The sequence below is a fragment of the Prionailurus bengalensis genome, chromosome B1 (assembly GCF_016509475.1).
Source record: "Prionailurus bengalensis isolate Pbe53 chromosome B1, Fcat_Pben_1.1_paternal_pri, whole genome shotgun sequence".
NCBI lineage: Eukaryota > Metazoa > Chordata > Mammalia > Carnivora > Felidae > Prionailurus > Prionailurus bengalensis.
In genome coordinates, this window is record NC_057344.1 from 83,041,287 (window position 1) to 83,056,717 (window position 15,431).

Below are 15,431 nucleotides of genomic sequence, written 5' to 3' on the forward strand. Positions count from 1 at the left end.
CTAAAGAATAACCATGGCCTAGAATTTATTACATCACTTGGTTATCCATGTCCTCAGCCAGTCACCTCAGACTGGAGCCAGCATTTCCTACAATTCTATTACAACTCTGAAACGCTACTTTTGAAAGAGAAAAAAAGAATTGACTCACCCTCTATCAAGCAAGAAGAAAACTGAATTCGGTCATGCCTTTGTTTTAATTTTTACCAGGAAAGTAGAATTGGACCAAGGAGGTGGAGACAGGGAGGCATGAGGCAGAACTTTCGTCCTATGTAATCATCACGATTCTCCCCCTTTCAATAATTTTTCAAAGTTATGGAAAATACTGTGCAAAAACAGCTTCCAGTCTTTCCCCCCTTTATAAGAATAATAACAATAATAACCAACATGTATTTAAAGCTCATTATGTGCCAAGTACTCTGTTAATGTGTGTACACATACACACACACACACACACACACACTAAATTAATTTAGTCCTTATAATATTTTGAGGCAGGTTTTATCATTTCACACATGAGGAAATAAAGATACATTTTCCTCAGCTGTAAAGCCCTGATATAGAAATTCCAGAGCTGCCACTGGGAGAGACATGGAATAAATTTTTATTTTACGATATGTTCTGGAGTCCACTCAGTCACCTTTTTTCTGATCTTTTTCTTAACTTCTGTTTTATACAGATGTGGTTACCACAGAGGCCTTACAATTCAACATTCATGGTAAGAAAATAAGACAAGAACTTTTAGTTACTATACACCAGTATCTCTCAGATGGGGAACAAAGTTTGTTCATTAATTTTTTTTTAATTCAGGTGTAATTAACATATAGTAGGATATTAGTTTCAGGTCTGAAACTAATCACAAGAAGTGATTACTGATCACAAGAAGTGTACTCTTATCCCTTCACCTATTTCACTGTTTGTGGAAATGCAAGCTGGTGTTGCCACTGTGAAAAACGGCATAGAGCTTCCTCAAAAAAAATAGAAATCAAAATACCATATGATCCAGCAATTCCACTACTGAATATTTACCCAAAGAAAATCAAAACACTAATTTGAAAATATATGTGCACCCCTATGTTTATTGCAGCATTAATTACAACATCCAAGAAATGGAAGCAGCCAGTGTCCATCCATAGGTGAATGGATAAAGAAGATGTAGTATACATACACAATGAAATATTACTCAGCCATAAAAAAGAGTGAAATCTTGACATTTACAACAACATGAGTGGATTTAGAAGGTATAAGGCTAAGTGAAATAAGTCAGCCAGAGAAAAATAAGTACCATATAATTTTACTCATAGGTGGAATTTAAGAAACAAAAACAAAGAAGAGACAACGAAAAAACAGGCTTTGTTCATATATTAAAATAGTTACTTTGGAGTCATTGTTCTGACGCAACTCTATCTCATGAGACTTGTCACTGTGGCAAAACTGTGACAAACACTGAGAAACAGAAGCTAAGTAGATGCAATCCCTATTCCAGAGGAGTTCTCACTTCTGGAATATCTCCCAGAAATACTACTGTGGGATAAAAAAATTAAAACAATCTATCAGAGTGAATAAATGCTGAATGCGACCACAAAATGGTGCACACAGGTAAAAGGGATCTCACGGTGCAGTGGTGAGGATGGTCTGTGGTCAAACCAAGCAGTGTTCAGCTGTCCCAGCTGTTGACCCTGAGTGAATTTCCCTAAGGGGTTTCTGTCCCCTGAATTTTAAAATAGGCCCATAACATTCATCTTACAGTATTTCTCTAAAGATCAAATAAGAAAACGTAGGCAAAATTGCTTCATCCCAAGCCTGACATAGCATAATTGCCTAGTAAATGAGAACTCTTAAGCCAGGCTGAGTGCTGAGAAAAGGGTAGTCAGGTGGCATTCACTATGTCTGGTTATTTTTCTTTTCTTTTCTTGTCTTGTCTTGTCTTGTCTTGTCTTGTCTTTTCTTGTCTTTTCTTGTCTTTTCTTGTCTTTTCTATTTTCTTTTTTCTTCCCCTTTCTTTCCTTCTCTCCTCTCCTCTCCTCTCCCCTCCCCTCCCCTTCCCTTCCCTTCCCTTCCATTCTGTTCTCTTTTTTGCAGGCTCCACTCTCAGCATGGAACCTGACCCAGGGCTCAATCTCACGATCAAGAGTTGGATGTTTAACTGACTGAGCCACCCAGACACCCCTCCGGTTATTTTTCTAGGAAAAAGAAGATGGCTTCACAAGAGCTGGCTGAATGCAGAAAGGGAAAGTGTCTTTTGCAGGTGGGATTTAGGCAAGATACTCTAGATTTTTTTTTAAGGCTCAGAAAAAACTTAAGAGTGGCTGCAGTCTCATTAGCTAATCGAAACATTGAGAAAATAACACTGAGATAAATGGAAGCAGCAGATTTTAAGAACAGAGACTAGGAGAGGAAAATTAGGCTAAGTGCTTGGAACTAATTATTAGGCTTCTGCATTCAGTGAGACAATCTAATTTTCAAAGTGACTTCAATGTGAAGCCAACATGATGGTGTCAAACCGGAAAGCATTTAAAGGTCAAATATAGACACCCAGTGCTATATGCCCTGAATCCTAAAAATAATGGCTAGCATAGTGGGGGATTGTAAGTGTTCCCATGCATTATCTAATTTTATCTTTGCAGACATCCAGAATTTTATCTTTGCAGAATCCAGAGAGACAGGTGTTATGATCTTCCTTTGCCCAAGAAATTATTAAAGCACAAAGAAATTAAGTAACTTGTCCAAGGTCACACAACTAGTAAAAGAGATTCTTATGACTGAAACCCCATTTGTTTTGCTCCAGAGCTCATACACCAACCACAACCACCAACTGTCATGAAGAAAGAGAAGACAAGCCCCAAATAACCTTTAAACATAACTTCTAAGGAATGATCAAATATCACCAAGTCCCTGAGTATGTGACACAATAAGGTATAATGTTATTTGTAACAACTAAATTCAAGAAAATTGTGAGGCTGAAGTAGTCATATGGCTTCATGATTTAAAGTGGCATTGGAGACAGCAGAGAAAGAAATGTAAGATGTGGACTCATCAGGTTAACTCTGGTGGTGCATTAAGGCAACATTACTAGAAACTTCTGCAGATAGGGAATCCGGTGCAACCATTGATAAAAGCTCAAATGAGACACAGTAAGGATTTGGATCCAGATGGTGACCGTGGTATAAATCTGGAAAACTCATAGCAACATGACCTCTCTTGGGGATGAGCTACAGTTTGTGTGGGGCAATGGCTCACTGTGTCTCCTTTTTCCTCACCATTTTTACATATTTTTGAAAATGCACTGCTTTTGATATAAGTCGATAAGTGCTTGAAAGTAGATACTGAAATTACTACTGTTAATATTGACACATTACTTCATAAATTTTACTAGCTAACTGCTTCAGATTGAATAGTAGCAGGGCCCCTGGGTGGCTCAGCCAGTTAAGCGTTGGACTTCAGCTCAGGTCACAATCTGGCAGTTTGTGAATTCAAGCCCTGGATCAGGCTCTGTGCTGACAGCTCAGAGCCTGGAGTCTGCTTCAGATTCTGTGTCTCCCTCTATCTCTGCCCCTCCTCTGCTCTCTCTCTCTCTCTCTCTCTCTCAAAAATAGTAAACATTAAAAACAATTTTAAAAAATTTAACAGTGGCTGCAAAACACAGTTAATAAAAGGAAACCCACTCAACAATCTAATTCCAATATGGAATTGTAAAGACACACTCTATGTATTCTGACTTTATTTTGAAATTTTCTTTTTTTAGGAGACGGACTACTTGAACACATTTTTTCTGCGGGAGGTATGTTAACAGTTGGTGTAGAATAATAATAATTTCATCTTAAACTATTGATTTAAGATCAACTAGACACATTACTAGTTGCGATTGCCTAAGAAAATAAAAAGCATCAATTTTTTTAAATAAATGTTTATTCATTTTTGAGAAAAAGAACATGAGGAGGGGAGGGGCAGAGAGAGAGGAGGACAGAGGATCCAAAGCAGGCTCCATGCTGAAAGCAGCAAGCCCAATGCAGGGCTCAAATTCATGAACCATGCGATCATGACCTAAGCTGAAGTCAGACACTCAACCAACTGAGCCACCCAGGTGCCCCCAAAAGCATCAATTTTTAAATCAGAAGAGCATATGTTGTTAACTCTCATCATACAAAACTGTAAAGGCAAACAACACATGCTCTTTTTAAAATTAAAATATGCATTTCTTATTTTCCTAAACATTTTGGAACTAGCAATACATAATCTGATATTAATTTTTCTTTTAATTTAGATATTTTAGCCTTCTAACCAACCATGGGTACTTGAGCAAAGTCTCATAAGAGCTTATAAAACAATTGAACTTCCTTGTTTCCTACTTGTAAAGCAAGCAAGGAGCTTAAAATCATCTGATTGATTGGCACCACATCAAGAATAAACATAGACCATTGATATCTCAATCCTGATTTATTTTGGGGCCTATGCTACCACTTTGGGGTTATCCTCCCAACCCTCTATGACTGGAGGACCGTCACCCCCACTTCTTAGGTGCTGCTGTGGACCTGGCTTTAGTTGATTCATGTGCTCCTTTACTATTCTGCATTTCTCAGCCTCCCTTCACACTTGGCCTGTATCCATACTTCGCACAAGAAAAATGAATGGTAGAAACGAATCCCTATTCATGAATTAAAGCTAAATAGAAAGGAAGCTGGACAACACCAGGGACAGGAAAAAACACTTTTACCTTTTTTTCAATCAATAATAAGTCTTTTAAGTATAAATTAGCCAAATAGATATGCCATTTTACTTCTATGTCTTGCCTTCAGTTCTATTTACCTCATTTGAAAGCAGTACAAATATGAATGAATACGCAAGAAACTGTAACTTCAATTGTGTTTCATTCTCAACAAGTAAAAGATTTGAAAAATATTTTTAGCATATTTACAATGTCATATAGTTTGTCTATTACATTAGAAATATACTAATCAGTGTGCACATTGTATATTAGCATATAGTATAGTTTAGACATTGTTTTCTCTCATAACTTTGAAACTGTGAAAGAGTTTGCGGGTTTTTTCCATATCAAGGTAGAATGTCCACATAGCTCTTATCCATAATTATGCCTGTGAGGTCCTGTAGAACAATGGAGGTGAGTTGGAACTCTTGAGTCTTGGTTGTCATTAGATGTGTGACCTTGGACAAAGACTTTAGCACTCAAAGTTCCAGTTTCCCACATGGTTACTGTGGAAACCTAATCTTCTAAAATATAAGATATACCTAAAAGTATATTAATATATTTTCCGTAAAAACGCAAAGTGATACTACCATGATTTTACCTGTTTTATTTTTCAGTTGCTTTGTGGTAGCTTATTGCATATTTTTGCAATTTTCTGCTCTCTTTTTCTCCCATAGAGATAACAGGGATTGTGTATGCAGTAATGGCTGGTATCATCGGAACTATCCTCTCAATTGCCTTCTGTATTAAACGACTAACAAAGGTGAGATTCAGTTTTTAATTTTGCTATAAGTGCGCTTCCTCTGAGTGCAATTCAAGTCAAAGAGAAACAAAATTTCATTCCATCTTTTTCAACTGGACACTTTTTTTTTTTTGCATTTGCCCTATAGAGGAAGCTGAAATATAAAACTATCCTCCATTTCCCAATGAAAAATTTTATAAAGTTTTGTCTCACTTGACTTAATATACTTTGATGCGTAGAGATGGAAGAGTCAAATTTCTAATTGTAGTATATACTTTAACTTGTGTGTGCAAAATATTAAAAATAACATGATATATTTACATATGTTTAACACTTTTGGTGGTTTTCATTGTCATATTTCTTTATACAAATTTTTCAAACTCCATCTATGTGTTTTCCAGCATGAGTGACTTTCTTTTCTTCATCACAAAAGCTAACTTTATGTCCATATGATACAGCATTCCAGAGCACATAACCTTTACTATAACTTTCTATTTAAGATGTTAAAAAAAATTTTTTTAATGTTTATTTACCTTTGAGACAGAGAAAGACAGAGTGTGAGCAGGGAAGTGGTAGAGAGAGAGGGAGACACAAAATCCGAAGCAGGCTCCAGGCTCTGAGCTGTCAGCACAGAGGCCAACTCAGGGCTTGAATTCACAAGTCGTGAGATCATGACCTGAGCAGAAGTCAGCCGCCCAATGGACTGAGCCACCCAGGGGCCCCTTCTATTTAAGATGTTTAAGATACATTTGTGTGTGTCTATGATGCTATAATTAGAACTGTGATCCTAGATCATTAAAGACCTAGTCCCAAAAGAATGGTACGGTTGAGTTCTCATTCATCCTCTGCTCTTGATCTCTGTGATCTCCACACCATAACCACTATATATATTTTTTAAAAAGACTTATTTAGAAGGGTTACAACATTGCTATGACAGGGGTGTAACAAGACTGATAGTAAATTCACATTAAGTTCCTTTGCCTTTTTCTTTTTTTCTTTTTTTTCTAATGTTTATTTATTTATTTATTTTCTCTGCGAGAGTGAGAGAGCCAAAGTGTGAGCAGGAGAAGGGCAGAGAGAAGATCAGGAGACACAGAATCTAAAGCTCCAGGCTCTGAGCTGTCAGCATAGAGCCAGACGCAGGGCTCAAACCCACAAACGGCGAGCTCATGACCTGAGCCAAGTTGGACACTTAACCGACTGGGCCACCCAGGCACCCCTGCCTTTTTCTTTTTTAATGACTTCTATTAGGTGACTTCTGTAATGATCCAAACCTATGATGGATTATAAACACTCCATGTAAATGTATCTTGTCTAAATAATACTTCTTAATAAAAGTAATTGAGAGTGCCTGTTGTAATGTGAGAAATTTTGTAAAGACTTGAATGCAAGATGACTCCTCTTGTCTGCAGGATAAATATTGGGAGAAAATCATCTCCTTGTATTTGGGCATATATGGCAAAATGAGTTGTCTTCTCTCTTGGCTGGCAATCTAAAACCTAAAAAAAAATCAATAAAATACTTAGTTGGCAGAATTCAGAGAAAATATTCTATTTGTATATAGAAAACTTGGATCATGTCCATTATGCTAAGAGACCTTACTTCTTTTTTGTTTTTAATCTGAGAAAGAGAGGATGAGAATCTCAAGCAAGCTCCACACTCTGCAGAGCCCGATGCAGGGCTGGATCCCACGACCCTGGGATCATGACCTGGGACAAAATTAAGAGTCTGACCCTCAACCAACTAAGCCACCCAGGGGCTCCCTTACCTCTTTTTTTAAAAAAAATCCATTTTAGCTTTTCATTACAGCATGGAAATATGAGAGTCAATGTTTGGGGTAATAATTCACCTATGGAAACATCAAATATTATTTAGAAAGACAAATACAAATTGAAATCAAAGTTTGTAGATATCTATGAAACCATAAATTCTTCCAAAAGTAACCTCTACAAAGCACATATTAATCAAAAGGAAACAAACTTCAGTCCCAAAATATATTTAAAAAAAATTTTTTTAATGTTTATTTATTTTTGAGAGAGAAAGAGAAGCGCAAGCAGGGGAGGGGCAGAGAGAGAGGGAGACAAAGAATCCGAAGCAGGCTCCAGGCTCTGAGCTGTCAGCACAGAGCCCGACGCAGAGCCCTACATGAGGCTCAAACTCATGGACGTCGAGTTCATGACCTGAGCCAAAGTCAGGAGCTTAACCGATTGAGCTACCCAGGAGCCCCACCCTCCAAAATATTTTTAACTTGAGGCATTTTCTTTATAAGGTCTTAACTTTAGAAAATTGTGGCATTAATATTTATCTGGTTTTTATTCATAGAAAACTCCATTTCCTGTGCAAACTGCACAACCAGAGGACGCAGATCCTGAAAGTTCTGTAGAAACAAGAAATCCAGGTTGGTGCTAATATTCTTAATGCCTTTTGCGTTTTGGTGAGGGAAAAAAATTAGTTACTTCTGATTTGGGAGAGGTATGCCCAAGTAAGATTCATTTGTATTCTATTTTATCGATGCTACTTCTGTAAGATTTTTTTATGTCTTCAGCATAATGAAATTATCCCTTAGGAACAAAGTATTTAAAAAAAAAAAAAAGGTAAAACAGGGGCACCTGGGTGGTTCAGTTGGCTAAGCGTCTGACTTTTGATTTCAGCTCAGGTCATAATCTCACGGTTGCTCAGGTGGAGCCCCGAGTTGGGCTCTGCACTGCCGGTGGGAAGCCTGCTTGGGATTCTCTCTCTCTCCCTCTCTCTTTGACCCTCCCCCACTTCCGCTTGTGTTCTCTCTCTCTCTCTCAAAATAAATAAATAACATTTTAAAAAACAAGATAAAACACATACTATAACTAAAAGCAAAATTTAAGATCTTCTGTATACTTTTCATTTTCCAGACTGCAAAGTTATATTCAGGAGGCCCTATAGAGGATACAATTTAATAACCCCTGATCTGCAGCCAGACGTGGGTTTGAATCCATACTCCCAACACTTACTAGCTACATAACCACGAAGAAGCTACTAATATGGAGATAATGGTAGTTAGTGTGGAGATAATTTAATAATGACATAATGATAATGTCGACCTCATGGAATTTTATGAGGATTAAATGAGCTATAACAAGTAAAACATTGAGAACAGTTCTTGGCCATAGTAAGTGCTCATGCCTGTTAGCTCTAATAAGTAATGTAGGCTCCATGAGCAAATGACCTCCTCTACACAACTGGCTAGTCACGTGGCCCCCTGTTTTTCCACTTGCAGGTGCTATGTAGATACACAACATGTGGAAAACTGCAGGTCAATTTTTTTCACAAAGAACATATATTTTTTTAAAGAGAGAGATATCACCTGAGCAGGAGAGAGGGGCAGAGGGAGGGAGAATCTTTAGCAGGTTCCATGTTCAGCACAGAGCCCCGTGCAGGGCTCGATCCCAAGACCCTGAGATCACGACCTGAGCCAAAATCAAGAGTCAAATGCTAAATTGACTGAGCCACCCAGGTACCCCTACATAGAACAGTATTAACCCACACAGTGGTTTTTTAAAACAGCATTCATTGCCAACTTTAAAAAGTGGGAGATTTGTACATTAAAAAACATCCAAATATTAATGCTCCCTTACAGAAAAAAATATAAACTGTAACAATGCTGGAGCCTCTATACCAGCATGAGAGCAATTAATTCATAAGAGCCGAGGAGTGCTTGCAGCCTGAGCTATTGGTTTAAATACCAAGCCAATTTCATTTATTTTTTTCATTATGGCCTCTTGTATAACCTCTATAATTAAGTGCATAGTTCCTATTAAATGTTGCCTGAAGCATAAACCCAAGCGATGTCTATTTTGGGAGATGTCCACCAAGAACAAATCTCTGTGAAATGGGCTTTAAGACTCAAGCAAAGAGGACCTGACTCTGCCTTCTGCAAAACTGACTGGGGTTTTTCCATAATTATAAAAAATTATGACAGAACTGAAGACCTGTAAATTTTTGGATTCTAGTTTTAACCTGGGACCAAGCACCTATCTTCAAAGGCCTTGCTAGGTTTCCTAGACTTTGGAGTGAGGAAAGGAAGTTTTAAAGATTTGCTCCAGCTACATAACCTATAAGCAGGACTTGCCTTGTCAGGTTATCTTGTGGATTGCTCTTAAAGCTTAACCATGGTTGTCACGTAATTACTTAGTCCCAGGAAGGTCATGCTATGTAGAGTAAATGGCATATACAGGAGGCACCGAGGTGGCTCAGTCGGTTAAGCATCCAACTTCAGCTCAGGTCATGATCTCACACATGGTTCATGAGTTCAAGTCCTGCATCAGGCTCTGGGATGTCAGTTCAGAGCCTGGAGCCTGCTTCGGATTCTGTGTCTCCTTCTCTCTCTCTCTGTCCCTCCCCCGCTTGTGCTCTGTCTCTCTCTCCTTCAAAAGTAAATAAATAAGCATTTAAAAAATTTTTAAATGGCATATACACAGTTCTCAGCTAAAAGGATTAATAAAACCCAATCTGCCTATACTTAACAAAGTTTTCAGTCATGTGCCAGATTTACTTAATTTACTTAGGCTACCTTGTTATAAGACTTGCAGGTGGAACTAACATGTGTATTTTTTAATCTACATTGTGCATGGTTTCAAAAAAATGTTTCGATGCTATTTCTAAAATGGAGCAATTACTACCCAAAGCCTAATTTTGTTTGTTACTCTATTGCTATATGCTTTTAACTACTGATGTATTTTGGTGGCAAATTTAGTGTTTAGCATTTCCTCTGCCATTTCTTCCTATACAATATTGAGTCTCTCTGTACAATAGTCTGCAAAAGTTTGGGACAATTTAATCCACCAAAGCACATTAAAATACCATTGTTAGTTTAAGTGTAACAAATATTTACCAAATGCTTACTGTGGGCTAGGCACCACACTTAATTAGATTTACCAGTTAATGTCTCTATCCTTTAGAAGCTGAGAATCTAATGAAAGGTGGTCATTGCAGTGAACAAATTCTAAGGTATTAGGGGCAATACCACCTAAAGAGACTGGAGCAGGTAGCAGAGGCTTCTGGAGACAGAATCACCTGGGGCCCGTCTTAAAAGAGAGATGAACATTACCCAGGGCAAGATAAGGCAGTTCCAGGCTGAAGGACAATATGACAAAAGGCATGGAAGAAGACAGAATATGCTGTACTCAAGGAATTATGTGCATTTCTATATTAGCAAGATTAATGCTTTGGTTCTCAATTCATGTCTCAAATATATAGAAAGACAGTGAAAAGAACCAGTGGCAAGTCAGATGAGCCAAATTTCAGGCTTCTTTTATTTCCCCCTATTTGTGCAAATGAGGTTATCAAATGTGTCTTAGTAAGTTAGTGAAATGGGTTATAAAATCTGATCCATCTCACAGGAAACATTGGGAAACACACACAATTATTAAAAAATGTTTTAGTCCTGTTTTCATAGAATCCTGCTACAAAGAAATGTACAAGTCAAAGGCAATAAGAGACAGTAGAGTGACAATGCCTTCTTAACAAGAACTAGAAATGTTGGAGTGTAAAGTATGAACTGCTTTACCCCCCTTGAACTTGCACATTGGTTATGCCTGGTGGGGAAGGAGAATAAGTGAGTCGGAGTTCGCTGTCCATGGTGGTGGGCGCATGTGACTCCATCAGCTCATTTCTCACGGGAAAATGTTTGGGATACACAGTTCCCATTATACCCAAATAGAAGAAAACTGTGGAAAACACTCTGTTTTAATAAGAGCAAAACTCTTCTCATCCATTTAACACACTCTCCAGCAGTAACATAAATCCAACTTTCTAGCCAAGAAAGGTGGAGGGTCAGATTTGATGAAGGAGACCAATCCAACACCCTTTTCCCATGTGGTAGTGTCAGAGAGAAATTTAGCAATGAGTTGTTGTACAGACTTCTTCTTGTTTATGTCCAAAGAAAAAAGTTATTCTCAAGAGAGATTATAGACTAGGGAGGTTGCTTTAGATTCAAAGACATATATGTTAATTCAACTCACTTATCATTTGCTGCCTTCCCACTGTACTCGGCTCCTACACAAGTTCTGTGTTAGTTTCTCATCTCTGTAGAAATTAGGAGCAGAGTAATTACGTTTGTGCCTTATCTAAGGCTTTTGGAATAGATTTTCTAAAAAATTCTCTCTTTCTCTACATATTATTCTAATAGTGCTAATCTGAAAGAAAATTCCTTTCATTCCCTAATAATTATGTTCAAGAACAACTCTGTGAGAATGTAGAATTCTAAAGTATGTTTTATGTATTCATTTCCTATTGTGCTTAAATATAACTATGCCCCATACTACTGCTTTTTTTCCCTCTATAATCCTTCTACAGAACAGTAATTCATGAGAATCTGCTCATCAAGCCAGATTTTGGAAGAAGTCAAAGACACAAGACTTCAGTCAAGTGAAAAATGAATGTGTGAATTACACACTCCAATATAGCGTATACCTTCCTAAGCTGTACGTACTTCAGGATGAAAATTTCATTGTAATGAGTCCAGTGACTCAGTGATGGAAAATGTCTGTATTCATTAGGTGTCTATTTCAAAATGTAGAACAAATATTTTCTTTCATGCTTGCTTTTGTGTGTTAGCATTATTTTTATAATTAATTGATTTGGAATTCTGATCCCCAAACTTTGGTTGGCTTCATCCGCAGTTATTTACAAGTGATTTATTCTATTTTATTATACTTTAATGATCGTGCTGTCGAATGAAAGGCTTGTCACATCTAGATGAAATCTAAGTTCTCATTCCAAACTTCTGCATCTTGTCATTGTTTTACATATATTAAGGGACCTGAAATCCTAATATTTCCCTCATTGCAAGATAGGGGATTACACTGATGATGACGATGATGATTATATTTTAGTCACATGAGTAAACCTTGTGTTTGGAGATGCCTTCCATACACACATGCATAAAATCATGAGTTATATGTAACGTAGATATAGATGTATAAAAAGACATTCACATTCCTTCTCTCATACATAAAACAACACAAAAAGTTTCTCCCATGTTAAAAGGAAGCTTCATGTGTGTAAATGACCTATTTAAAAGAGTTTGTCTGACAGTCGAGCATTAACTCTTTCAGGGCACTGACAGATGCGTTGTGTTCCACTGGAAGAGTTATTTATGTAAGAGGTCACAGTGTCCTGACAAAGAAAGGAATTAATGACTTTACCTTGCAGAGTTAATAACCCTATAAATTCAGTAAGATGTGCCAATTTGACAAGCAGGTGAATATTTTAATAATTTGTACTGTGTTCTCAATTGAATTCTTTAATCCATCCATTCCCACATTCTCTTCTTAATAAAGCTTTGGAAATTAGCTTAAATAATCCAAAGGAAATTTCTAGACATGAGACTAAGGCTTTGTAACTACATAGCTCTCACTCATTTATAGTAAAATTTAAAAGGCAATATAAAAACAAAGAAGTGCCCTCCTGTGATATTCTATTTCCAAATTACTACAAATCCATACGGCTTTTCATTGTGATAGTTAAGTAAATAATATTATGTACACATTTGGGCTTGGCAGCTTACATTTTTTTTTTAAATAAATTACGAAATCTAAATCTTAACATACACATTTTTTCTGAGAGTCTTACTTTGTTAAATTGATCATTCAGCTGAAAAGAAGAATAGGATATTTCTGTTAGTATGTATTTTTTAAGGTAGTTTTAACAGTATTATTGGGTTAATTTAATCAAATGAATGACTCAAGCACCAAGGCAATTTTTTTATTCATTTTTTTGCACGAAGGCAATTTTAAATGTACTTTTTTCAATAAAAATAAAATGTTGAACCAAGAGAGAACAGACTAGGTTTGTTGCTAACGCAATTTACGAGTCAAAGACAAGAGACTAGAGTGACTGTACCATCTCAGCAAGAGCAAGAGAATTCAGAGAATAATGAAAGTATGAATTGCTTTACACTCCTGGAACTTTTCCAGTTAATTTCTCTGTACTTCGATCTGTGGACTTTTCACATTTCAATTTAATGTTTGTAGGAAGAAATTACCTTTACTCTCTTCATGTTGTTATAATTAAACCAGCCTATAATGATAGTAAAGAAATCTTACCTTGGAAGCCAACATGAATGGTTTATATTGAATTTCTTAAAATTGAGACTAGAATCAGGGGTGGGAGTGATGCTGATTAGAAAATTCTATCCTCCAGGCCTGGGTGTTTGCCCATGTAGGTGTGAGCAGAGGGGCCATGTGAAGGGAAAAGAATGGAGAAAGGTGAGACACTTGCGAAGAACATGGGGATCCGAGGAACGCCGTGGTGTAAGGGCTATTTTAGTGATATTCATATACAGTAGTGGAGCAAGAGCCTTCTGGTTTATTCTAAGCATTTGTCTTATCAAATGTAGCACATTTCTCATAAGAAACTCCTAAGAGCCACATGTCATCCAAGCAAAAATCAATACAAAATTCTACCCAAAATCATGCATGAACCTGTTCTTGTGTCAACAGGTATCTATCTAAGCTTATGCCCTCAGCTCTGTTCAGCTAGAATATGTGCACTGGCAACTAACTGGTAACCCACTTTCAGTCTCTAGAATGAAACATGTGGTCTGAATTCTCACAGCACCTGTGCATCTTGCGTTGCATTTACTATGATCTAAATTCTATCCCCTACTTAACTGAGATCCCTTGGGAGCAGGGACTTTAATTCATTTTTGTAACTCTTGTGAGGCCTGAAAAAATGTGCTCTTATCCCATGATGCTTTTCTTAATATTTAAAATGACATTATTCATAGCGATAGAAAGGCTTAGTCTGGCATGGTATGGAAAGAGAATCAATTTTGGATCCAGAGTTTGAACCCTTGCTTGTTTATTCACATAACTTCAGTTTCCTTACCTGTAATGGGAAGATGAGAATAACCACCTTGAAGGGCACCTGGGTGGCTCGGTCAGTTGGGCATCTGACTTTGGCTCAGGTCACAATCTCATGGTTCATGGGTTCGAGCCCCGCATTGGGCTCTGTGCTGACAGCTCAGAGCCTGGATCCTGCTTCGGATTCTGTGTCTCCCTCGCTCTCTGCCCCTCTCCTGCTCGCACTCTCTCTCAAAAATAAACATAAAAAAAAGAAAAGAATAACTACCTTGCAAAAATGCCTTGACATTTGTGTGAAATGAGGTATATAGGGTGTGCTCAGCACCAAGGAGGTGCTCAATAAAAAGGCAGCTCTGATTAACATCACTTGTGACAAAGTCTTCCTTACTTGCTACCCACAAAGCAGCACAGAGTTCTAGAGACAATCCGCTTTAAATGCCCTGTGGAAATATGTACCTTTTAAAGTCTGTTCCTATGTTTCTTTTTGCCATCTCAGTTTTTTGTTGTGAAAAACAGGAAAGGTAGTATTTCTTATCTTTTGTCACTGGAATGTTACAATATGTGTTTTCACTGATTAGATGTACAAAACGAAATCAGTTGCCTTTTACGATTTCAGTTCTCCTAAATAGCTTTGAAGTGTTACTTGGGATTAAATTGAAAAAGTAGGTTTGTTTTGAAGACAATAGAGTTAGAAAAACTGGATCTCAATGATAAAAGGAAGTAGTGATCAACTAATTTTCCTCATGTTTTAGATATCCGTCACACTCACTCACTGTAGGTTTTGTAATTGGAAAAAAAACCCTTCCCCTCTCATAATTCTGACTTGCTTTCTTTCCTTTCTTAGAGAATTAGATGGAAAGCATATGGAGATTCAGAATGTTATGAAAAATATTCTTACCATTTGTACTTAACAGCTAATAACGGAACCACCCTACAAGTTAAGTGTGGCATAACTCTTAAGTTCCAGTTACAGTGCATACAATTTACCAGGAAAAAAATTTCCTCAAAGTAAGAAGTCACTACTTTTTAGATATTAAATGACTATTAAACAGACAGAAGCATAGCCATTCTTTTCAGAATTACTCGTTCTATTGACTTTTAAACCCAGAAAGTTTTGATCATTTTGACATATTCTCTTTGAAAAGAG

The 15,431-nt window shown here is 37.2% G+C and overlaps 1 protein-coding gene across 1 annotated transcript in view; it reads left to right on the forward strand.

Moving 5' to 3' along the window:
* GYPA (glycophorin A (MNS blood group)) overlaps window positions 1-13,537 on the forward strand; it is a 39,144-nt gene extending 25,607 nt beyond the window's left edge. Inside the window, exons 3-7 of the mRNA XM_043568124.1 lie at window positions 677-715; window positions 3,743-3,778; window positions 5,380-5,465; window positions 7,767-7,842; window positions 11,775-13,537. Coding sequence (XP_043424059.1) covers window positions 677-715; window positions 3,743-3,778; window positions 5,380-5,465; window positions 7,767-7,842; window positions 11,775-11,782 — 245 coding nt within the window. The 3' untranslated portion in view covers window positions 11,783-13,537. The remainder of the gene's footprint in view (window positions 1-676; window positions 716-3,742; window positions 3,779-5,379; window positions 5,466-7,766; window positions 7,843-11,774) is intronic.
* Window positions 13,538-15,431: the final 1,894 nt, after the last annotated feature.